Here is a 26,531-nt window from a genome sequence, read left to right as displayed (position 1 = left end):
ACCCTTACCTTATTAATAATTTAGAAATGCATTAGCTAACTGTGTGTATTGTCATTTGTTCTTGCTCACACAGGACATAAACTTTTTTGAAGGAAGAGACAGTTTGTGCTGTAGTTGATTATTTTGAAACAGGACGTGGATTTATGTAGCTACTTGTCTGCATGAATAATGGGCAATATAATACAAACTATTCATGAGATAATTCTATTTTTTATATGATTGCAGTGGGGTAACCATCAATCTCAAAGCCAACAAAAGGTTCACTAAAACTATACCAACATACATATTTATGCAGCTTAGCTTAAAACCCACCGTTTTAAGGTGTTCTTTGATCACATTGTCACTCATCAGAACTTTCCAGCTGCAAGTACGATGTTGCAAACAAATCCATTGTTTAGAAGAAAAAACAAGTGTGATTTTTGATTCAAGCTTATTAAGGTATCCCCCGCCCAACTTGATTCATAGCTGATCCTCATTTGGATTGGTATTAAGATCGGCAAGGATATCTCTAAAACAGGGTGACAGGGCCACGTTTGTTCAAATCCCCTGCGGTCATTTCTGTGGGATTATTATGTGAATAGTATGTGACTTAAAATGACTCCAAATGAAGGTGTCCTTTTTTAAAATATATATATATTCAGGAATGTCTATGATTTATTGGACAGGAAAGGGCTGGGCCTAGGCCACTGGACCCTCATATCTGAAGTCTGTTCCAAGGTTTTTACAAATCCCCAAAAAGCAGGTGGATTGACTAAAATTACCTTTTTAGTCACATATTGTGTGTGCCTGTACAGTAGCTGCAAGGGCTGAGAAATTTCTATTCAGTATCAAAATGTATATTTGAAAATAATACCAAAATGGGTAGTCAAACGCAAAAGCAAAATACAAATATTACATAATTTTAAATGTAAGGTCCTAAAATCCCCTCACCATATTATAGCATTCACTTCCAGTATAGACTTAGGTGTTGATTAGTGAGCGAGGGAATAACTTCATTAACTTAATTGAACTGCTGGTTGCATCAAATAATCAATTAATATGTCTCAGAGAATGATTTGTGAGCTGACATCAATGCAGCTCAGATGATGTCAATGAAATGAGTGCAATGACATTGTTTTGCTAAAAAACCTAAATAAGGCAGCATCTTTTGGTTGCAAGAGCAAGGTTCTTCTAACAGCTATTGCCATTATACTACACCACATATGTTTGATCGTACAGAAATATAATTGCCTCAGTCTACCGCACATAGACACTTGGCTAGCTGGTGACATGCTTATGTCAGTGGGTGAAATTGTTAAACATATTTCTATGTAGAAGCCAGCTATTCCACTCAGTGTGCATGTAAACATTTCTAGCAAACTAGTTCTCATGTTGCACATGCCGACCATCCTTGACAAGCTATTTTCTGACGCAGGACTAACATTAACAAACAATAACACAGAACATATGAGGGGAGACGTACATAGCTAGTGGTAATGAAATATGTCTTCCTTGCGGCATCATGTGGTGAGTGCCATGCATTTCTTTGGTCCATGATACAAGATACTCACACGAAACACACAAATAAAAACAATGCAATGATGCAAATCATTTATCCCTATATTTAATTGAAAATGGTACAAAGTGTCACGTCCTGGCTGTGCCCCTAGCCATCTCTCTGCTGGGCTGGGGCCATAATCAGGACAGAAGGTGGTGCCTCTAGGCCCCTCTACTCAGTTTGGTCACCCCAATTGGAGGCAACGATCTACACCTGCCTCCAATTGGGGTGACCAAACTGAGTAGAGGTGCCTAGAGGCACCACCTTCTGTCCTGACTATGGCCCCAGCCCAGCCTATTTATGTTCTATGTGTGGCCACACCCGGTGTGGTCCACCTTGGTTTTGTTTGTACTTGATGCCCTACGTCACTGGTTGCTGCTTTTGTTTTGTTTCATTTTTCATTAAACTATGGATTACTACCGCCCTTTCCTCTCTGCACCTGTGTCCTACCACCACAACCGTGACACAAAGACAACATATCAAATGTTGAAACTGAGAAATTGTACTGTTTTAAGAAAACATTTATATATTTTTGATATCAGCAACACGTTTTTAAAAAATGTGGGTCACGGGCATATTTACCACTGTGCTGCATCACATCTTCTTTTAACAATACTCTGTAAGCATTTGGGAACTGAGGAGACCAATTGCTGTAGTTTTGAAAGGGAAACGTTTTCCCATTTTCTGCTTGATATAGGATTTTTGCTGCATCTCCTTTGAGGTATTTTTCCTTTCATAATGCGCCAAATGTTTTCAATGGGTGACAGGTCAAGACTGCTGGCAGACCAGTTTAGCACACAGACTATTTTACTACAGAGCCATGCTGTTGTAATACGTGCCAAATGTGGTTTGGTGCTGTCTTGCTGAAATAAGCAAGGCCTTCCCTGAAAAAGACGTTGTCTGGATGGCAGCATATGTTGCATCAAAACTTGTATATATTGTTAAGCATTAATAGTGCCTTCACAGATGTGCAAGTCCCCCATACCATCACAGATGCTGGCTTTCGAACTGTGCACTGATAACAAGCCTGATGGTCCCTCTCCTCTTTAGTCTGGAGGATGAGGGGTCCATGATCCCCAGAAAGAATTTCAGATGTTGATTTGTCAGATCAAAATGCTGCATATGCTATATTTAACCAACATGGCAAGAGGAGTGTGGAATATGGCCAGTATACCATGGCTTAGATCTGTTCTTAGGAATGGCACATTGCAATATTACACAGCTTTGAGAACGATATGTCTTGACCCTAGAGAGAGGGAATCAAGAGAGGATGCTCAAAGCAGGCCCAACCTCTGTGAATCAATCGTAGAGAGGAGAATGAAGGAGATCTTGTAGGAGTATTAGAACCTTGCAAATAAACAAATATCAGAGTACCAGATAGCTGTCTACATGTGGAAGGAGTGACCCCTCAGACACAGACATGGCAGAGTGGTGGGGGAAAAAAACTTTGAGCCTTATAAATCCTGTTCCTGAATAAGGGAACTGCAGTTTGCTTTCCATTCCAAACTTCAAGGAGACAAGAGAGAGGGCTGACACACTGACATCTCCCCTTGCCAAAGCACCCAAAGGGTGCCGGAGGAAAGCCTGAGGGAGCTGAGACTTTCGGCGGGTAGAAGCATATCATAATGTTCTTGAGTGAGCAGGAACACAAAGTAGACTGCTGTAGAAAGAATAGGGTTAAAACCTAATGTGTTCCCCGTGTTGCAAAATGTATGGTTAAGAAAGGGAAACATTGAGAGAGATGATAGAGGGAAAGGGGAGAAAGCTTCAAATGTGTGTACCGAACCTTAAGGAATACAGACACTAGGTAGCACAATGTATTTTGTCCCCTCAGAAGGGTGACAGCTGCAGCGTAAGCATGTTCAGTCACAGGTTTGGTCTGCTTCAGGGGCCTGGTCTGAGAACTCCCAAAACACTCAGTGGCCAGAGACCTGAATACCCCAAAGCAGGGCTGCCCAGCCCTGTTTCTGGAGAGGTACTGCCCTTTAGGTTTTCTCTCCAGCCTTAATTTAACACACCCGATTCTGATAATTAGCTGGATAAAAAGCAAAATCAGGTTAGTAGCAATTGAAAACAGGGTTTGGCAGCCTTGCCCCGAGGCAAACTTATTGCCCCCCTCCTGCGTGTGAGGCGGGGCTGAGATACAGAATCCAAGCTTGGGTTTTAAGGGGCAGACAGAAGTTTAAATATCTGCCTTATTTTTTTGCTCACGTAAGACATTCATGTTTATTCACCATGTGCACTTATCCCAAATAACAAGCAACTGAATCCCTGATGACTATTAGGCTATAGGTCAGCCTAATAATCTAATATAATCTGTAGAATAGGACATTATTTGAGATGCTACTTATATGCTACTAATTATATCATTATAATTAGCCTATTTAGCAAACAGATACTACACAGTAATTCAAGCATTATCATGCCACGGGTATTTTTGTCTCCAAACTACAGGCAAAAAGTAATCTAAACCAATGTCTGTACTATTGTGAAGGAGAACAGTTTATTAGCCAGAAAAAAAGTCCTTCAAAAAATCTATTTTGTGGCATTTAATGCTTTATGGAATAGAGACAGTGGGGAAAGTTGGGGAAGAGTTTTGGCTAAAGGTGCTTTGGGCTGGATTCAAACCCATGCGGCGGCATTATACTGTATGTGCACCAGTGACGGACCACACCAGGTCTTTAAACTAATACGTTCCAGTACATTAAACTTTGAACATTTTAAAATATTTTACTTCATTGTGTTCTACAGTATATTCCATAATATGTTTAAACAAACAAATAATTAAGAACAGTGCCTTAAGTAACAACATTATCTACTTCATTGTCGCAGGATAGCAGTGCTGAACGAACAGGCATCATAGTGATACAGTGGGAAACAACTCACTGTAGGCAAACACCTTGATAGAACACTGGTGCTTTTTGCATCCCAAAGGGGAGTAATGTTAACTAATTGGCAGATCAAAATGACATCCAGATGGTGACCAAAATTCCAAGAAATGTCTCCCTCACTCATCAATTAACATAACTTTGTTTTAATGTTAGTTTGTTTGTCTTTTTTTTTTTTTTTTGCCTGACTGGAGTTGCCAACTAGACTAGAAACCTGGCTAATTAGCCAGCTGGTAAGAGTGTGATGTTAGTTTGACACAAGCTTTATCCTTTTTGCCATGGTTTCCACTGTTTAAATATAATCTCCTGGGTTGGCCATCCAGCTTCATTGCGCTTGACTGGCTGATCTTTCCTGATGACCCAGACAGAGTTATGAGCAAAAGACACATTACATGGTTGGAGTCAGATATCAGCACAATAAGTTGGATGAACCCTAACTAAAATGTTTCCTAACACAATTTACATTACGTTGCCATAGTTCATTCAAAGATTGTATACTAGTATGTTTTTATTGTATTACCCCATGATGCATCACCTAGTGGAGAAGTCCTTAGATGAAGAAGTTCAATAGATTTATTAACTTAGGCTACAGAACGTGACAGAATAAAACACCACTTTACTTTTCTAAAATGCACATATTGTGAGGAAACCTCAAACTTTTATTCAGTGGCTACTGACATACTTTTAACTTTTTGAGACTTGTTGCTATGAAAATTGTGGTAAAATGTGTAAAAGCTGAAGAAAATAAACTAAAATCTCAGAATTATTTAATTACATGGATCTCGAGTGATCCAAGAATATTTTTTTGTGTGAATAATCCACACATGGATAGTTATTATAACACATACAGAATCAAAGAGAATAAGGTAGCCTATACGGGCTAAAACTAGGCATTGAATTTTTGGTGTCTAATTGAAAAGATTTAAAATCCCATGTTTAAATCTGTGCTGGTGGACCAGAAGCAAATTGGTTCCAAACCCCAACACAGCGATCACTTGGAGTTCAGTTTATCTTGTTTGTGCCTAATCCTCTAGAATCCCTCTCAATAGCAAATACACATGACGCTTACAATACCGTATCATACCGATATAAATAAATCATTTTGCCCATTCAATACGGCGAACAACGTTAACTAATAACGTTAATGCAACTTTTTAAAACTGTTCACCAGCAGTCACAGTGTAAGAAGTGTTAGAAAATGATTTACCTGAGAAAGACGGTCTCGCCTTGCTTGACAGTAATATTGTCCATCACTTTACTATCGGTTTGAGAATCCCCTTGACTGTGGACAGGCAAACCTGCGGGGACAAGAAACAGCAGCCTGAAAAACAGAACCACCAGGCACTTCCAAGACGCAGCAAAGTATCCACAAACACCCATCTTCTGTAACCTAATAAATCCCACCGCTTGCCACCACGGGCAATGCGTCCGTTGTTTTTAAAAGGCAAACGCGTATAACGGTGTCGCGAGCACGCTTAGTTAATACAGTTCATCTGTTAATCCAAATCTTCTTTCCAGCTATAGTCTATGTAATAGATTAGCGGTCCTTTCGGTTCCCTGACAAATATATGGTCAATGTGGGTAGCTTTTCAGTGCAGGTTGCGGAGTTGAAATGTTTATGCCTTATTAGATTGTTCAGCTGCTTGTATTGATGACAACGCGCACTTGTCATTTCACTTAACGGTTGCTATTGTGGACAACAGCAGAGAAAACCAAAGCAGTATTTCGTTTCGAATGACGTGATATAACTTTAGACACCGCTTCCAAATGCGCAAAAGCCCATAAACAAATGGCTAAGTGCGTGATTATGTCCATCCCAAAAAATCAAGACTTTCTTGGCATTGGCTCATGAGTTTTTGTGATCTCCACCATCCTTTCAGCGCTGTAGCCTATGGGGGCGCTCTAGGGGTTTGCTGCATTTTACAAATAGGCAGGGACAGCAGCACCAATAATGTCCAAACTAGTTTCACTCAAAAATGAATACAATTATCCTGTTCATTTATTCCACCCATTTCCCAATACTTACAATATGAGCAACCAATTGGATTTTGATGCCAAACCCATCACAGTAAGAACTCTGGCAAGTTTAGGAAGAATGAGAGGAGTGAGAAAAAGTGGAAAGGAGGTGGGGTTGTCATGATAGCAGGGACCTGGTGAACAGCTGTACTGGCATTATTGTTAATCAAGGATGAAATTGTAAACATGGACACATTGTGTGTGTGTGTGTTTGTGTGTGTGTGTGTGTGTGTGTGTGTGTGTGTGTGTGTGTGTATATATATATATATATATATATATATATATATATATATATATATATATATGTATGTATGTTTGCATGTATGTATGTATACTTGGCCTATTGATAGCCAGCTATATTGTTCTAATGAGTGAACCAGTAAAATTGAAGTATCATTGGTTAGTATGACTGTAAGAACACATTTTGGTGGTGTGAATACATGCAGACTAAATATACAGCCCATGACTCATTGCATGGATTTTCACACCCTTGGCTGTAAAATGTGTCAATCATTTAATTGCAGTGCTATCATACCAGATGTTTCATTATTGACTCCTAAAGATTAGATGTGCAGCAAAAGATTAAATGAGTGTGAAGGGCAAGTCTACAACCTCCTCCGTTTTGTGGCCTCTGAGCATAACATAGTGTCAATCACAATGACTCAACATTTCTATAGACTCAACCACCCAGCTTGAAGAATGAACACATAGGGTGAGTGGTGTGTATATGGGACACACTTTGAATATTGAAAAAATGGGCCACATGCAAAGATTTCCAATAAAACACTTAAATGACCCCGTTTTCATAATACTCACCCTAGTTGAACAAATACTGTAGCTGGAATGCAATGAGTAATGACCAATAGCTTGTGACCAAATGTTTCACCATTGAAGGATTTTGGTTAAAAGGCAAAAGCAATATATTTAAAATGCACCGATAATCAGTGTGCCATCAAACCACATCGTAAAATGTAATGTTTAAAAATAAAAACACAATGTATAAATAAAATATCTAGCTGCATAAGTATTATTTCCTACTGAGCACTACAGCTTCCATCCTCTGAAAATGACAAATACTTAATGGAGTGACTGGCAGCATTGTCATCCTACCCCTACTCTGTATACTATTATTATTATTTGGTGAGAGGGAATAATTGCACAATAACACCAAATGCACCGGTTATCTGATTTCAATTTGAGAAGGCAGAGTTTGACCGAGTGTCATGATTCAAGTCAGCAACAAAAGCTTTTGATTGCTAACAAGCCACTCAACATTTTGCTAAATCATCTAGCAATGTAGTTACAAGTTTCATGAGAAAATTACAGTAAAATGGAATTCCCTGAATATTTGGTGACCCTTTTTTCAAAAACATAATTATTGAACAAAAACTACACACAAAAACAGAAAAAACGTGAGAGTGAAACAAGAACCAAATAACAAATTGGTGTCTGTGCTCAAATTGAGGGAGAGAGGGCATTGGATTTCTCTGGCACGGCAGGCCTGCGGCAGCCACCAATCCTGGAGCTCCGTCAAAACCCACAGAGCCTTCCAGGACTCCATAGGTAACCATAAACAGCCAGCTCCGAAAACAGAAACAGACAGGAAAGGCCGGCTGAGACGCAGCCCTGGAACCAACAAACCGGGAAGTGGGACAAGAGAGGACTACAGTGGCGCTCTTCTCCTCCAAACAACTGCTGGGGTCGACGGTCTTCTACTCTCAGATCTGCCTCCACTGGGGTCCTGCACTGGGCCTGGAATGCCGTCGCCACCAAAAAGACGTGGGCACTCGCATGATCGACAAACCTGGTCGCTTGCCCCCTCTTGCAGCAGCTGGTGGGGCCGAGTGCCCATCTCCTCTGTGCTCCCATATCTGAGCCAGAAAACACATCTTCTCTGTGCACTGCGGGCCCACCCCGCGGCCGACGAACCCGAAGCCATAGCCCACCACAAAAAAATATTTAGACGGAGCAATTCAACAAACAGTCACTTGCCCTCTCTCCCACTCTGTTCCACTGCTGTGTCCTTGGTTGAGGTTAGTCATTCTGTAATGCTGCGGGCAGGACACAGGCGTAAAGAGAATGGGGGATTTGTAATGAAGGAACTAAAAAGAACCACAAAGTAAAAAAAACTAAAAAGAATACAATGGCACGAAAAACAAATAATTGAAGATAACATACATTAACAAAAAAGGAAAGTTTAAAATAGGTCTACAAAAGGTTGCCTAGAATACGTTTTCTTTTTTTACATTAAACTATAAAAAGTGAATAGAATTGAACATAATTTCTTTTCAATGTACTTCTAATACCATTTATTACTTTTTTAAGACACCTTTTCCAAATTGTTCATTATCAATAATCAAAACTCTCCACATGCTCAATTTGTTTCATTTTATATTAAAATTTTGTAAACTAGCAGGCACTCTTACCCAGAGCAACTTAAAGTTGGTGCATGCATATCAAACAACAGAAAATAACAATATTAGCAATTAAAGGCATATTTGATTACAACATTCTGCAGTATTTTCTGCAGAATGGATATATTTACTGGTGCAAATTGTTAATGCAGGTGTACAGTATATAGGTACTATAGGCTCACACTACCAATTACATTGGTGTCCTGTGTGCAAATGTAGCACCCATAGTGTTGGAAGCACTTACAGAAGGATATAGAACTTAAAGACTATGGCCCTGATAATAAATGCAATAGGTAGCAGATAAAGGGAAGCCATAATGTAGGGTTAGTACAATAGATCCAGATAATTGTTACTCAAGATGCCTCCAACTCTTCATATTCATTAGTTATACATTGTATCATTTTCAAATCCAAAAGACAAGCTACCTTCCTAAACTTTACAGTTCACTTTATTTCTACTTCACTGTCAGAGAGTTAACAAAACATTTTTTTTTTCTTCAGTCACCAAAGCCACCTGAGGGAGTCACTACAGCGGGATGGGCCCTCCCATGGCAATCCTGACCAATTTTCATGACCCATGGGGCTTCCCAGCTACTTGTCAGCATGAGGCAAAGTCCAGACTCAAACTTAGACTGTGGAGGTCAGCTAGGTTCCTTAGACTGCAGCATCACCTTAATATTTTTAAATGGGGCGGATCAGCATAAACACTATTACAAATGATGATGCCCGTCACATAATTGATTGCAGATTAAATCCATCATGTTAAAAAGTTAAACAAGCACCTCAGTAGCTCTACTCCAACATCCTTCTGATGGGCCCCATGTTGCTCTGCCTGCTTCAGAATAATATATGTCATTAGGGAGCTACGGGTAACGAGGTCTTTATTACAAAACATCATGAAAATATCAGCGTATAGGTTCAAGAGAAAGGTACAAGAAAGCAGCTGTTAACATGGAAGCCTTAAAGTAATTGATATAGGGTCATGTACAGATTGCTGTGCACCTTCAGTTCCAACCTAAGGTTAGACTCTATGCATGCATAATAAGATAATAATATAGATAAAAGATAATAAGACTAATAATAACCACACAGTTCAGCATTGAACTGTCTCAGATACATAGATTGCTAATATTTTTCCCAGTGATCTGCTTGCAATCTAACCCTCTACCGCATGTTGTGGCCATAATGGCAACATACTCTTTGTGTTCATTCCCTTGGAACTGTCTCTTTAACAAAACATTCTAGTTACCAACCCATTTTACCAACTCCAAAAAAATATGGAAACATCACGTCTTTTTTTAATGAATTTAGTTTTTGGTAAATCGATCAAATGTCTGTATTGCCAAGCGGCAACAGTGTTCAGAAGTGGAATGACATTACTGCAATAGTTTAGTCAGCTAGCAAGGTAGCTGCAATCAGTTATGCTGTTCAAACAATAATAGGAATAATGAAAATGATATAATGTTGATTATTTGTATGTTAAGGACTGCTCTTGCATTTATATTATGGTTAAAATCAAATTTAATTGGCACTTTTCCTTCTGATGTGGATTGGACATTTGATGGAAGCAATGATGGGGACAATTGTCTAGCCTATAGTCTAGTAAAAACTGTTCCATAATTATGAGGCATCTGCACAAGTTAGAGACTTGTTTTTTATAGATTATAATATGTATTGGATGAAAAACAAAGACTGTATTGTCTTGAATACTTTAAAAAGAATGGAATAAATAAAAGGACAAGTTGTTGGAAAGTATGTTTAAGGTGTTGTATGTAAGTAAAGTGTTAAAGCTTATAATAGCACCAACTGAATCAACACAAACAACATTTCGGAAGAAAAAGTTAAGTAAAAGTTATTTCCACTATTGTATGCTGTTACTATATGGCAACATATCAGAAAGTACCTATACTTGTAGATTTAGTTCATAAGATAACATTGATAGGAAATTCTTGGGGTGCAAATCATTTCTTTGAATAACTGATTTCACATTTTACAGTTAAGCTGATAAACAGCAAAAAAAGTTCATAGCCTTTCTGCTTGTGTGCCAATGATTCTGGAGGGCATTATAGTTTTAAATACATAGTGCCTTGCAAAAGTATTAAAAAAGCTGATATATTCTACATAGTAATGAATTACAAATGGTATATAGAAATGTTGTATTTTATTTTAAAACAATGACAATTACTTAAAGTGCTATGTGTTACGACACCATCACTACAGTACCATGAAGGATGCTGTGGGGATGCCTCTCATCAGCAGAGGCTTGGCATCTTGTTACAGTTGAATGAACAATGGTCGGGGCGAAACAAGGGAAATACTTCAGGAGAACCAACTTCAGTCCACTGAACCTTGGGAGGAAATTCGCCTTTCAGCAGGAAAAAGATCAAGTACAAGGCTAAAGCAACATTGGAGTGGCTCAAGAACAACAAGGTGAATGTCCTCAGTGTCCCAGTCTAATTCTTGATCTTAATCCCACAGAGAATCTTTGGCACTATTTGAAAATCGCTCCACTAGATTCATCAAACCAACTTGAACGACCTAGATCAAATCTGCCAAAATCATTTCGACACTGTGTGGAAAGCTGGTACATACTTATTAAAAGACTTAAAGCTATATCATTTTACTAGTTTTCCCAAGTGTGGAATATCATAATTTCCTATAGCACAGCCAGGAGTTGTGTGACAACAATACACCCATCGGAGGTTTTGAGCTCTTGGAGAAAAACAATAATTAGGTGTAAACAAACAAGATGTGAAAAAAGTAATGAGGGGGTCGGTTGCCAAGAGGAGTCTGCTGAAGATGACAGTGGTAATGGATTTACAGAACGATTCCAAGTGGCTCTGGAAATAAAATGTGATAGTATTCCACCTCCCCAAAGGGATGAGTGATCTTCCAGGGTCAATCATGGGAGGGGCTCAAGCTATCAACAAGAGAGACATAGCCAACGGCCTCCCTATCACTCATAGAGGCTTGTGGGCATCTTGAAAGTGGAAGTGACCATTACTTTATAATAAGAAAATTGATGCCGATAAACCCCTCTTTATCAGCCTTTGGAGATATAGAGGTATTGAGATGGTTTGAAAACATTTTCTATCTTTCCTACACAGGTGAAGTCTATCTGCAAAATTTGCCATTTAGTCAACTGGATTAGTCTGCCACGGGATTGGCTGATCCCTTCTGAAGACCAAGTTGGATATTCCACTGCATATCATAAGGGATCAACATATTAATTGTATTGAAATTGACACTGGGACAGAGCTCTATAGTAATGGCTTCCTGACTCCAGAAGGAAGGTTAAATGAGCTTTGCAAGTGACACATTCTGCCATAATAATGTGGGCACTGTACTGTAGGTACTGGCCAGCCTGGGCACCAATTCCTTTAATCAACATGCATTTTATCCACCCATGTGGAATTTAAATGTGTTTCTTTTTTATATGTTTAGCCAAAGACAGTTATGGAAAGAAGGATTAGCAGCACTCTGCATATCTGGAAACGCTAAACACTGCAGGGGTGTACTGTATGTCTCCAGAAAGGGCAGTCAACTGACTGTATCATCATATCATAACAACAAAAATGTTGCCTGTAACTGTTTTGAATATATTCACATGTAGGCCAAATCTAGTTGCCAACATGCTGATAAGAAAATTTACTTTATCGCTGCATCTTTAATCGAATGAAAGAGGCAATAGGAGATTTGTTCTAGGGCTATTATGGGACGATCAGATTAATGAAAATTGTAGGTTGTGAGGAGCGTGTGTGGAGTGTGTGTGTATTGTGTATTGTGTGGTTATTTACCTTAGCACTTTCGAGGATGAGCTGCACCCAGCGACACAACAGCTGTTTTAAAAGCCCTCCTGCTCTGCTTCGAAGGTTTCTTTCCCTTGACAATCGCACTTTAATAAACACGTTTTGCTGTTCTAAGGGATTTTGCTGTAGATCATAGTAAATGTGTCAGCTGGAGACAGGACTGTGCACATAGTCTTTCGTTATGGGATGGTATTCTTTTCATGGACATAACATTGTCTTCTTAAACAAGATTTCCCTCTGGAAAAAAAAAGAAAGATTTCTGCTCTGTCATAATTATACACAGTAACACATTTTTGGTTGTTTTGGCTCAGTAGTCCAGCACTTTGGAATGATAAAATGACTGAGTTCAATGTTCGGACTGTCAGCTTTAATTTGAGGATATTTATATCTGTATTGGGTGAACAGTTTAGAAATGATTGTATATCTCCAGCAAGGGCAGTCAACTGACTGTATCATTTTTGTTGTTGTTATGATACTTCTGTGCATTGTCCCATCATTTTAGAGAGCACAAATTATTTTGAAAATAAGTCCACTCATACTGTACTGTGTCTGCATGCATTAAAGTAGTCAAAGGTTTAGTAGTGAAAGGTTTAGTTTCCTGTTTTAACACAAATATTATTGTCCCAAGACATGATGATCTCTTGCCATTAGATTTCCCCATATCTTTCAATTATCATTCTAACAGCTTGAATGATGATTTAGGAGTCCTGTAGTTTAGGAGTTATTGGTAGTGCCTGTTGCCCTGACCTCTCTAACTAAGGCCTTTAAAAATATTAACAGGAATTCAAGTATGACAAAAGTCCAAAACCAATTAGACCCCTTACAGTCTGCTTATAGGATCGGGACAGCCATCACTCTTAACTATGTTAGGCTTTTGTCTAATTTCGGACTTGCTTTAACATAGTCTGCTGGCTTTTAACTAATATAACTCAAAGGGTGAGACAATGGTTTCATATCTGGCATGCAATCCTCCACTGGCTCACCACAAAGCACTGTCATTTCCCCTCTGTTGTTTGTTTTGTACACTAATTGTTGCCAGAGTAAAATATATTACTACGTTTGCAGATTATTTGGTTATTGTGAGTCTTGTAAACAATGAGGAAGTGAGCCATGGCCCACAGGTGGTTGAATGTTTTGGATGGTTTGATTGCTCTGACTTAAGACCTAAAGTAAAAAAAATAAACAAGGATATGGTTACAGATTTATGTAGACACTCCATGGCACCAGTAAAAACTCTGATTGATGGTGAACCAGAGAAGATAGTTGACCTGTACAAATACCTTGGCACTTTTCTTGACACTAAGATGAGTTTTGGAAGTTAATGTGGATGCAGTTTGTGTCAAGGACATCAAGTAAGACCTCTTGTAAGTTAAAAAGACCCGAACATCTATGGTGATGTAGCAGTTGCATGAGCCATTCCTTACAGTTTAATTTCTGCCTTATTGCTAAGATCCATAGGCCATCATCATGCTCTAAACACATGTGCATTGAAATGTTCCTCTCCTTTATCTCATGTTTGGTGAGATTATCTATATTTACTTGCATCATATGCTTTTTATCTCCAATCTAAGGAGACGCTGACTTAAAGGACACTAAATAACTGTGTTGAAGACATTTCAGGAGAAAATGTAACACCCCACCACTTTAACTCTCCTCTAATCACCATGGAGACCCCTCCACCATAGAGGAGGCAAGTGCTGTGCTGTAACAATTCTGCTCCTATTGAATTCACAGAATCTACTTAAGTAGACGCCTCATGTTAGCTATGCTTCCAGTACAAATTAAAAACCAAACACATTGCTGCTTTTGTGTCCTCTCTCTCTCAATGCGACAAGTAATTATGGCATTTCATTTGCACTCGCAAAAGGGATGCTGCCTGCCTCCTTCCTGTTAGTGCTTCAGCAGCATTCAGAAAAAGTACAAAATCATTAAGACCAAGGGATTATGGGAAAAGGCTTGTTATAGAATTTCTGTGCAGAGTGGAACACAATGGAAAAGTGTATACTTTTTGAATCTCCATTGCACACAGTACCAATTATGTTTTTTTTCTCCTTCCAAAGAGATGTCACACCATGCTGCGTGAAAGGGGGAAAAAAAACTACAAAAAGAACCACTGTGGGGTCTAACAAAGTAACCTGCTGCAAAGAAGCGACATTCACATGCTTGTTATTTTACCTTATCTTGTTGATAGGAACTTCTGTGTTCAGAGGTTAGTTGCCATGCGAAATGACACGTACAAGAACCGGCACAATGATTGGCAGCCACCGGTACTGGTAAACCACACACCGGCTTGAGTCAACGCCTGCCTTAACAAAACGTTTGCATTCAGCCTTGAAACGCATAGATATGTAAATGGAGGTGGGTGGGGGTGACGATAACCGAATAACTTTTACTACGCCGTGTAATTAATTTTTTTCCTGTGCAAAATAAAGATAAGGACTCCATTAGGCCCTTAAAACATTCTGGGATAATGGATTTTTTGCGGTTGACGGAGCGGTTCATGTGGGACAGGTGGGATTTACTCCCTGGCTCTGTCGGTGCGGCGACATCAGCCAAACGCCAAGGCAACTAGCGCTGTATTCCGCCACCGCAGAAGAAGTCAGCGGAATTTGATGCACCATTGGCACTGCAGGCAAATGAGATTACAGAGAGGCGGAATGGAATTTACTCTCACATTGACAGATTTACAGATCCCTGCTGGATAGAATACAGGCAAAAAGGCTGTAAAACCCATCATCTGTGGGGTGAATTACACACCGCTTGGAACAACTTGTTTGGTTTAGGAAATCCACACATCCCCTTTGATTTACCTGCTTTCCACATCCATCCTCAATTTTCTCACTGGCCACCCTTCTCTCTCTTTGTCTCACTCTTTAACTTTCTCCCTCTCTTGCTCTCTCTCTCCAAGGGCAAACAGACGAGATGGTGGTATTTGTCACTGCCTTAACTCAAGGCTCTAGTTTTTCATCTGTTGGTTAATCCATGAGTGTTATTATTATCTGCAGCCTTTAATCTTGTCTGTGGCCACAATAGGATCATGTCTATGCCAGGCCCAACTTTTGACTGCTGCATTTTATATTTCTCAATGGGGGCAAATGGGACATTCTTCAATGAATTTCATGCAGCCTTATTTATATAAATTCTTGTAGTTGATCTCTCCAAACAGATGTTTCATATTTTGTGTTTTTACTGATACTAGGCCTAGTTGTCACATATATAATAGTTATTTTTTTTACATTTTGCTGAGTCAACACTTGCCTTTACATATTCATATACATATACTTGTTCAGGGAATCAAACAAAAGGACTTAGGCACCTGAAAGTTTAACTCAGGCCATTTCTATATAATATGTAATAGGCACTATTTTGTTTTTACAAATAAACACTTTCTATCCAAATTAATGACTTAGGTTCGACTTTCAGGTGCTTAAGACTTTTGTACAGTACTGTACACATGAAAACATTTGTGAATTTTCCCTGTAATAGGACTAGATGGATATTACCATCTGAGACCACTGGCCGTCCTATATTCCCTTAGCAATAACAATGAGAAGTCACACTTAACTGCATTTCCTACGCCACAATAAAGCTGTCAGAACTATTTATTCCACCATGAGAATTCTGAAAGAACCAATAATAACTCTACTTGTAATATTAGCAGTCATCCATACAATTAATATTTGAATTAAAAACCATTTTACCACTCCAGTTGGTATTTTTATCTTCCTGTTTTTCAACATTGTTCATCGCTGTATCATAGACACAGAGGAAGATACAACTACAGATGTTCAACTTAAAAATGATTTCAATCTGAATCCATTCACATGAACTGCACTACATTTTATTTACACTTCAAAAGGACATTTTATTGCTGCTCTATTCACCTATATATGTCTGTCAATATGTCAGCTAAAAATTGAAATGCATGAACATTATATCTGAAAAAAATGAAATCAATCAAAACATCAGCATTTGTCACAAAGTGCTTATATAGATACACAGCCTAAAACCACAAAGAGTAAGCAACAACAAAACAATGATACACAATGGCTAGGAAACCTCACTAGTAGGGTCAGAACATATGAAGAAACATAGAGAGGAACAGTACTCTGTGGGGTGGCTAGTCCTCTTCTGGCTATGTCGGGGAAAGACTAAAAGAGTACATGTTCACTTTTTAGGCCAAATGAATTTGGGTCCCAAACAGTGTCTAGAGGAGGATTTTCCTTTTAAGTGTCAGACTTGTATCTAAATGTCGAGGTGGGTAGGTTAGATGGGTTTCTTTTTAAAGTGGCCCCCATGAAGAAGTCTGTGATGTATCAGATCCACCACAAACATATGCTGAAGGATCAATGATAAAATGTACTGTGTTATGATCATCTGACCCCACTGTGCAGAGCAGATGGTAACAGATTTAACCTCACAATGCACTGCTTCAGAAAGGTTCTACAGTAAACTGTAATCCTAATACATTTTGAATAGGTTGGCTGGCGTAGATGGATTGAACCAACAACACAACCATGAGATCCTCATCCTCAAACAGAAACATATTGGGTGTATATCCTGAGCTTTATATCCTGAGCTTATTTTGACCTTTCAGTTGTGTTGTTCGAATGAACTGAGAACACAACTGGAAGACAGCAATGTTGGGTATATGTATATACTGTACCATAGTAATATAAACTTAATAATGTTGATCACGTCTACGGTTAATAATGCTGATCATTAAATATTTACTGTACAGTGAAAACTCTGTTCATGGGCTTAATTGTCAACTGATCCATTATTGATAAATGCCCAGAAGTATTTGATGTGATGTCTACGTCAGCATAACAGCAAGACAACTTTATGTCTAGTACATTATTCATGGAATCAATAAGGAATATACCGTACAATTTAGGGAAACAGTTTTGCTTATAACTTTTGTTAAACTAAACTTTTAGTACATTTGAATGTTTTACATTAATGCATAGCCACTAAAAAAATCTGATTATGCCAAAGGGTGGTCTAGTGAATTAACTAAACAATTGTAGCTAATATATGTAGCTGATTATGTGATTGATTATGACAAATAAAACACATTAATTGATTTACATAACATGTTCCTACATCAAGCACTTCAAATGAATGGAAACATGGAATGGGGAAACTATTTCTTATACTGTATCTAAGTCCATTTTAGTATCTGACACTTTTGCCCTTTTCTACAGCTAGGTTAAACATACTCATTCATGCCCTGCAGCGTGGGTAACAAGAGTTAGGGTTATGTCACTATACATATATCCAATCATTAAGTGCCATTTGCTACAGTATGTCTACCAAAGAAAGTAGATCAGCCATGGGCAAATGACGTCCTGCAGGCCACATGCAGCCCTCACCCCCTCTTTGTGCGGCCCTCAGATGAATTTAGAAAATAGTAAAATGATATACACACCAAAAATAAATATCATGTTTAACTGTAAATTTGTTGCAAAGTTAGTATTGGAACCAAAATCTATGCTGGAAACAAAATATAAAATAGACTTGAAACCATTTTTTGCATGATTACACATAAAACAGTAATTTCAGGGTCTCAGAAAGCTGTTGTGATGGCTTTATAAGTGTAGCTGAGAGTGTGCTGATGTTTGAACCATAAAAAACTTGATGATACCTATTACATAAGTCTTTGTACAAGACAAAATATCAATGTAATGAGAAAACAGCCAAAAAACCTATAGCGTTCAAAGGGTTAACATGTTTAATAACATAGCAGCGAACGCGTTGAATCCTGGGAGAGATGAGCAGAGCGGGTCGACACATTGATCAATATTTTAAAATTTCCCAGATATTTGTTAACTAGCATCAGACCTAGTGCACTTTGAATGTATTTGTTAATAATAACATACAATACACGGACGTGTGTGCGTGTTCCAAGTTAATCTGCGGCCCCCTGATGACCAGTACATAAATTATGTGGTCCCCACCACCATCCAAGTTGCCCATCCCTGAAGTAGACATTCATCAGAGATAGGATAGAGTTGAAAGTGGGATATACGTTTGATGTGCTTGGAGGGCATGGATTGAAAAGATGGTTGATTGCTTACCCCTCCATATTTAGTACTAAAGGTCTTTATATGTCGCCAACATATAAATATGTACACATAAACACATACACGTTTCAGCAGCTAATATTTTGGGATGGAAATTGTTTATGCAACAAGCATTTTTATTTTAAAGAAAGTACATGTGGACCAAATTTATGTGGCTGGAATATGATTTGAATGATGCGCCTGTCCTTTGATCTTGGCCTATTGATTAAGGATATGTTTGCTACCCTGGGAGAAACTTCCACTAAAACTTTGGGATTAGCACCTTGGATACTATCCTATGAGAACATCAGAGAACAGAATCTAGCTCTTTCAAATATAAGGTGTTCTATTGATCCCCTAATCACTTAACATTCCTTCCAAGGGCACTGGGCTTATCAGGTTCGACCTACTATCTATCTTTACAACACAAAAATATGCAATTGAACACCATACACACTGAACTTAGCCAATGTCATGAATGTTGACATTGTTTGTCTCTTCAGGGCTTTGGATTACGTTAAATACTTATTATAAAGCGACAGTTAAAATCCGGAATGCTGATTGGCTGAGAACTGTGGTATAAGTGATCGTATATACCGAGACAATAGTGATTACCAAGTAACCTTGGTTAGTCATGCTGCACACAGAAGGCCGGTGAGTGTGCGGCGGTATGCTGAGTACACTTATCACAAGTCCAGTGTCAAGACGATACATTTACAAGGTATTCGGAAAGTATTCTAACCCCTTCACTTTGTGACATTGCAGCAGCATTGTAAAATTTATTAGACTGATTGTTAATATTGCCATATTAATCTACACACAATACCCCATACTAACAAATTTAATAAAAACATATTTCTAGATTTCTTTGACGGACCGCGTAAGCAGAGACGGCCAAGAAGATCAAATGTCTCTTAGGGAGTGAGTGAGTATGCCTTGTGTACTCACTCAATAGCGTTGTGGTTGGAGATGTGTCCTTTCACGCAAGCGAACAGTGTTATAGTCTCACCACAGCCAAACCAGTTAGGCATTAGGATTTGTTCAGGATAGACAAAAACGTTGCTGGCTACAACCTTCAGTAGCTACATTATAGTAAAAAAAAAACTGTTAACTATTTGGGGTAATAGCCTATAGTTCACAATCCCTTGTGCAGTAAAAGAGGAGTAGTTTCAATTATTCTCCTTTTTCACTTAATGAAATAAACAGTTATCTTTACCCTTTATTGATAGTTATTGAATCAATGTCATTCACGAATGAAAGAAAAACAAATGTTGTGCCATGAAATGAAATCACTTTGGCAGTGCAAATGTCATCTTCAGTCAGACTAGCCATTGCTCAATTCTTATGACTATTCCAAGTAATAAGTTGATACCAGTAGGCCTATTACTGGCTAATAAAAGCCATACAGTTCATAGATAGCTAAATATTCAAACTTGGCGTGATGTTAATGCCTGACCAAATTATCTAATGTCGAGATGCAATTTTCGGACGAGGCAGTATGTCCAAATCGGTCCCAGTACTGGCATACTAGCTTATTATGTATAAAACAGTACATATTTCCACCATCATTTGCAAAATACATGTAGTACGTATGTTGTATGTGTTTTGAGATAAAGCCAATGCTTTCTATTTCCTCGTAGTTCACATAGCGTAGTGGTTAGCTATTTAAGATATTTAAAAGAGTAATTATATTATGTGACCCTTTTATATTTTTATTGTTTTCTAAAGAAATTAACCAGCCATTGAGTGACTGGAGTCATTGTTTTCATTATAGGTACTGTATAGCTATTTGCTAGCCATTTATAGTAACCTTGGTTCAAGAGTCCACTTTAGTTTAGTTAATAAACGTTTTGTTGTCCACGTTATTTATGTAGTAATGTAATGACAGAGGTAAAAGTTGCATTCCCACTGTTTAAATTGCATTATTGTTAAAGACAGTCTGCCACATAGGAAACCGTGGATTGAAACCAGTAGGGACGACAACATTCATATTTTCTAAATGCAGGCCGGTTGAACTAGGGTTGCCTGGTTCCTTTTCTGGTTTTCAAACTCAAGCTGAGCTTCGGATACAAGGAATGATGTTTCAACTCGCACTATCCTCAAGTGTTTAGAGCCTGGTACTCAGGAGGTGTGGGCAAATACCTCCTAAGTTTAAAGGGAGCAGAAGACAAGGAAAATTTTTAGAGTGCATTCCTTAGGTTTACAAGCATTTACAGTGGAGAAGGAGAACTGACCCTACTCCACTGGCACAACGATATACCAGCGTAAAACCTTGGGGCTGAGACAGGGGGTCCAGTGTCACTGTGACTGAACAGGCAGGAAGTAAATCCACCCACATTGCCAAGCATCAACCAAAAGGACACCTACCAACCACAAACACCCTGAAATGAGGGCAGAGTATTGCCAGCAGAGTTCACCACAATTGCACAATGGGAGCAATGGAGAGACAACAACCAGCCAGTGACTCCTACCCCAAATGGCATTGGAGATAGGGCATTCCAGTAGCAATGAGAGCCCATCTAGCAAGACAGCAAGGGTGGACAGTATCAATCCTTTCCGTTCACCTTCACACACCTGGGCCAAACTGCACTTAATCATAGACCATGCTGAAAGGAGATGAGTCTTCAGTAGACACTTGAAACACTTTGCACTGTGTCTGCATTTCTAACCTTATCTGGTGCCTACTAAAGAAAAGGGGATTAAGGTAAGAGACCTAGAAGGACCCCATTGCTGAGAGAGACATGAGAATGCCAGACTGCAATTTGCCAAAACACACCTTAACATTTCACAGTCCTTGTGGGAGAACTTCCTGTTTGAGCTTTTTGTTACAGAAAACAGAATTCCTTTACAAAGGAAATAAGAATACCACACATGTCTACCAGATGGAACCAGGACAAGACAATATCTCACTTTGTCACCAGCTTAAATGCATGCTTTTAAGTCTGCAGTCAGATAACTAAATACAGTTTTTACATCATCTCAAGGCCAACCTATGTTTTCTGTAAACATGAGACTTAATGATCATCTCCATTTTCAAAAGAATTCCTCTGTATTCAATTAATGAAGTGTTTACTGTCTTCACAGCAAAATAGTATTTTATTGTCTTGGATGAATCACTGATATGTGCATATTTTTTAACAAAAAGCTTGGTTGACATGTGTGGTCGTCGGTATAACAATTATGAAACAAATGCTATTGTAAGGCAATTTAATAGAAATGTCATAGTATCTTTTCTGCATCCAACCATTTATGTTATCCAGCATCAATTGTACTTTAATATAGCTGTTGTTGTGTATGCTGGTATGCCATTTAAATAGACAACATGTTGTTGACATGAAATGTCAACATTTCCTTTTTAAAAAGGAAATGTTTTACTTATGAACCGAGAGCAAAGAACATGTCTGTCTGACACAGAATCAGATGGAAGATTTGAATAGCTGTTAGGTAGCATTTAAATAGGACAGCAGACAGTCTATGCCAGGTCTCATACTATATGTCACTGATTTATTGTTATCTAAAGGATAACATGCAAAATATAAAAAGAAGAGTCTATAGCATACCTAAAAGTAGAAAATCTACCAGAACCCCAAAAAGTGCCTCCTACAATATGAAGCTCTTCTTAGGTTATTGGAGGCACCTTTATAATGCATGTACGTTGTATTCATTTATAACATTATAATAATAACAACATTGAGCTATATATATATTTACAAATTAATAGTATTACTGTTGATGTCACAGAAATGCAAACAATATATTGAAATACAATGTCAATGATATTTAATTCATGAAGACATTTATATCTGAAGTTCATCAAGATTAAGAACAAATTCCAACAGAACTTCCGTTACACTGTGCATCAAAATGTTTGCCATTGATAAAACACCTGGTATTTGTACAACACATAATTCACATAATTCTCCCACCTCATATATTGACACATTTCTGAATAAACAGAATAGTGCGTTCACTGATATTCTGCATATTCAATATTAAATATGCAGCATTGGTCCATATTCCAAACACATATCAGAGTAAGAGTGCTGATATTGGAATAGGTTGCCATAGGTCTTACAATCCTATTTAAGATATTAAACAGATTCTATGGTAATTCAGCACCTACGTACAGTGGGGGGAACAAGTATTTGATACACTGACGATTTTGCAGGTTTTCCTACCTACAAAGCATGTAGAGGTCTGTCATTTTTAACAAAAAATCAGAAAATCACATTGTATGATTTTTAAATAATTAATTTGCATTTAATTGCATGACATAATTATTTGATCACCTAGCAACCAGTAAGAAGTCCGGCTCTCACAGACCTGTTAATTTTTCTTTAAGAAGCCCTCCTGTTCTCCACTCATTACCTGTATTAACTGCACCTGCCTGTTTGAACTCGTCAACTGTATAAAAGACACCTGTCCACACACTCAATCAAACAGACTCCAACCTCTCCACAATGGCCAAGACCAGAGAGCTGTGTAAGGACATCAGGGATAAAATTGTAGACCTGCACAAGGCTGGGATGGGCTACAGGACAATAGGCTAGCAGCTTGGTGAGAAGGCAACAACTGTTGGTGCAATTATTAGAAAATGGAAGAAGTTCAAGTTGACGGTCAATCTCCCTCAGTCTGGGGCTCCATGCAAGATCTCACCTCGTGGGGCATCAATGATCATGATGAAGGTGAGGGATCAGCCCAGAACTACACGGCAGGACCTGGTCAATGACCTGATGAGAGCTGGGACCACAGTCTCAAAGAAAACCATTAGTAACACACTACGCCGTCATGGATTAAATCCTGCAGCGCACGCAAGGTCCCCCTGCTCAAGCCAGCGCATGTCCAGGCCCGTCTGAAGTTTGCCAATGACCATCTGGATGATCCAGAGGAGGAATGGGAGAAGGTCATGTGGCCTAATGAGACAAAAATAGAGCTTTTTGGTCTAAACTCCACTCGCCGTGTTTGGAGGAAGAAGAAGGATGAGTACAACCCCAAGAACACCATCCTAACCGTGAAGCATGGAGGTGGAAGCATCATTCTTTGGGGATGCTTTTCTGCAAAGGGGATAGGACAACTGCACCATATTGAGGGGAGGATGGATGGGGCCATATATCGCAAGATCTTGGCCAACAACCTCCTTCCCTCAGTAAGAGCATTGAAGATGGGTCGTGGCTGGGTCTTCCAGCATGACAACGACCCGAAACACACAGCCAGGGCAACTAAGGAGTGGCTCCGTAAGAAGCAACTCAAGGTCCTGGAGTGGCCTAGCAAGTCTCCAGACCTGAACTCAATAGAAAAATCTCTGGAGCTGAAAGTCCGTATTGCCCAGCGACAGCCCCGAAACCTGAAGGATCTGGAGAAGGTCTGTCTGGAGGAGTGGGCCAAAATCCCTGCTGCAATGTGTGCAAATCTGGTCAAGAACTACAGGAAACGTATGATCTCTGTAATTGCAAACAAAGGTTTCTGTACCAAATATTAAGTTCTGCTTATCTGATGTATTACTTAAAAATGAATTACTTAAAAATCTTTTGTTTTAGATTCCGTCACTCACAGTTGAAGAGTACAAATGACAGACTTCTACATACTTTGTAAGTGGGAAAACCTGCAAAATCGGCAGTGTATCAAATACTTGTTTTCCCCACTGTACATTGACACAATGTAAATATTTTTGTCTCAAAGCTCTTCTGTATTTTCTCTACTTGTGTAGCAAACACCTGACATTCTTTTTCTGTATTCAATATTTATCAAATGACTCATAATTGAAGAATGAATGTCCTTAAGCTCTCTTCAATAACTATCTATACACATGCTTTAAAATATGCTTTAAAGGGTTGTTTATTAAGTGCTTTCAAGTGAAACAAACACACAGCAGAAAATTAGAATAGGATCAGATGTAATAAAATCATTGAAGCAGATTACAGTCATAAATTAACTTGGTCAGTATTTGAACAGGAAAAACTAAGTTGTGAAAGCATAAATGTGTTGTGAAGAACATTAAATTAATAAATTAATGAATTTTAATCAACTGCAATCCAGAGGTGGAATGGCATGTACATTCTCTTTCGGATACCTGTATCCATCTAACCCAAGAAAACAATCTCATCACAAGGATGTACAGCAATCCATTTTCCTCTGTCCTGAACCCTGAGTGTTGTAATGGCTAACAGAAAAGACTGGTGGTAATGTCTCACCACTTAAATAACAAGAGACTCTTGATTGTGGATCAAAGGCCAATTGGCAAGTAACAGGCAATTGTACTGCAGTTTGGAGGTACCCTTCCATGGAAATAGCTCTTCAAAGATACATAATCAATTTTATGTATGAGAAATTATGTCGGATATTTCTTAAGGCAGGAGTTTAAGAGCTCAAGCACTGCAATTTCTAATTTGCCAACCACCATTTAGGGAATAGTAAAGACTGTATGATGCACATGAGGGTGAAAGGGATCACATTTTACATTTAAAAAGTACAGCGCCTTATGATTACAGAATAATGTATGCCTTATGAATGATCAGAGGAATCATACTTTACAGTAAGTAAATGTAATAATATATACCAAATGTATGTTTGCATCAATGTATGTATGCATCCATTACCAAATGGCTCCTACTACTGAACAGAGGCACTCAAAAGTATTCACTCTCCTTGGACTTTTCCACATTTTATTGTGTTACAAGATGGAATCAAAATTAATTTAATGAACAGTTTTTGCTAATGATCAGAACAAAAAAGTACAACATTAAATCCATAAATGTTTCTACATTAATTACAAATACAAACCCGATTCCAAAAAAGTTGGGACACTGTACAATTGTGAATAAAAACAGAATGCAATGTGGAAGTTTCAAATTTCAATATTTTATTCAGAATACAACATAGATGACATATCAAATGTTTAAACTGAGAAAATGTATCACTTTAAGGGAAAAATAAGTTGATTTTAAATTTCATGGCATCAACACATCTCAAAAAAGTTGGGACAAGGCCATGTTTACCACGGTGTGGCATCACCTCTTCTTTTTATAACAGACTGCAAACATCTGGGGACTGAGAAGACAAGTTGCTCAAGTTTATGAATAGGAATGTTGTCCCATTCTTGTCTAATACAGGCTTCTAGTTGCTCAACTGTCTTAGGTCTTCTTTGTTGCACCTTCCTCTTTATGATGCGCCAAATGTTTTCTATGGGTGAAAGATCTGGACTGCAGGCTGGCCATTTCAGTACCTGGATCTTTCTTCTATGCAGCCATGACATTGTAAATGATGCAGTATGTGGTCTGGCATTGTCATGTTGTAAAATGCAAGGTCTACCCTGAAAGAGACAACGTCTGGATGGGAGCATATGTTGTTCTAGAACTTGGATATAACTGTCAGTATTGATGGTGCCTTTCCAGATGTGTAGGCTGCCCATGCCACACGCACTCATGCAACCCCATACCATCAGAGATGCAGGCTTCTAAACTGAGCACTGATAACAACTTGGGTTGTCCTTGTCCTCTTTAGTCCGGATGACATGGCGTCCCAGTTTTCCAAAATGAACTTCAAATTTTGATTTGTCTGACCACAGAACACTATTCCACTTTGCCACAGTCCATTTTAAATGATCCTTGGCCCAAAGAAAACGCCTGCACTTCTGGATCCTGTTTAGATACGGCTTCTTTTTTGACATATAGAGTTTTAGCCGGCAACGGCGAATGGCACGGTGGATTGTGTTCACTGACAATGTTTTCTGGAAGTATTCCTGAGCCCATGTTGTGATTTCCATTTCAGTATCATTCCTGTATGGGATGCAGTGCCGTGTGAGGG

General features: G+C 38.7%; 1 protein-coding gene across 6 annotated transcripts in view; it reads right to left on the bottom strand.

Annotated features, from left to right (window-relative positions):
• ntm (neurotrimin) overlaps positions 1-26,531 on the bottom strand; it is a 541,786-nt gene that overhangs the window by 195,960 nt on the left and 319,295 nt on the right. The window contains exon 2 of one of the 6 annotated variants that reach the window (XM_013134541.4): positions 5,633-5,723. In XM_013134541.4, coding sequence (XP_012989995.1) covers positions 5,633-5,723 — 91 coding nt within the window. Of the gene's footprint in view, positions 1-5,632; positions 6,246-26,531 lie in introns of those variants that run through there. The other 5 variants (XM_013134544.4, XM_013134540.4, XM_013134542.4 and 2 more) reach the window with 5 other exon arrangements.

Source organism: Esox lucius, chromosome 7, assembly GCF_011004845.1.
Source record: "Esox lucius isolate fEsoLuc1 chromosome 7, fEsoLuc1.pri, whole genome shotgun sequence".
NCBI classification, from domain to species: Eukaryota; Metazoa; Chordata; class Actinopteri; order Esociformes; family Esocidae; genus Esox; species Esox lucius.
The sequence above is the reverse complement of the archived record's forward strand: the minus strand, read 5'-3'. Positions and strand labels throughout refer to the sequence as shown.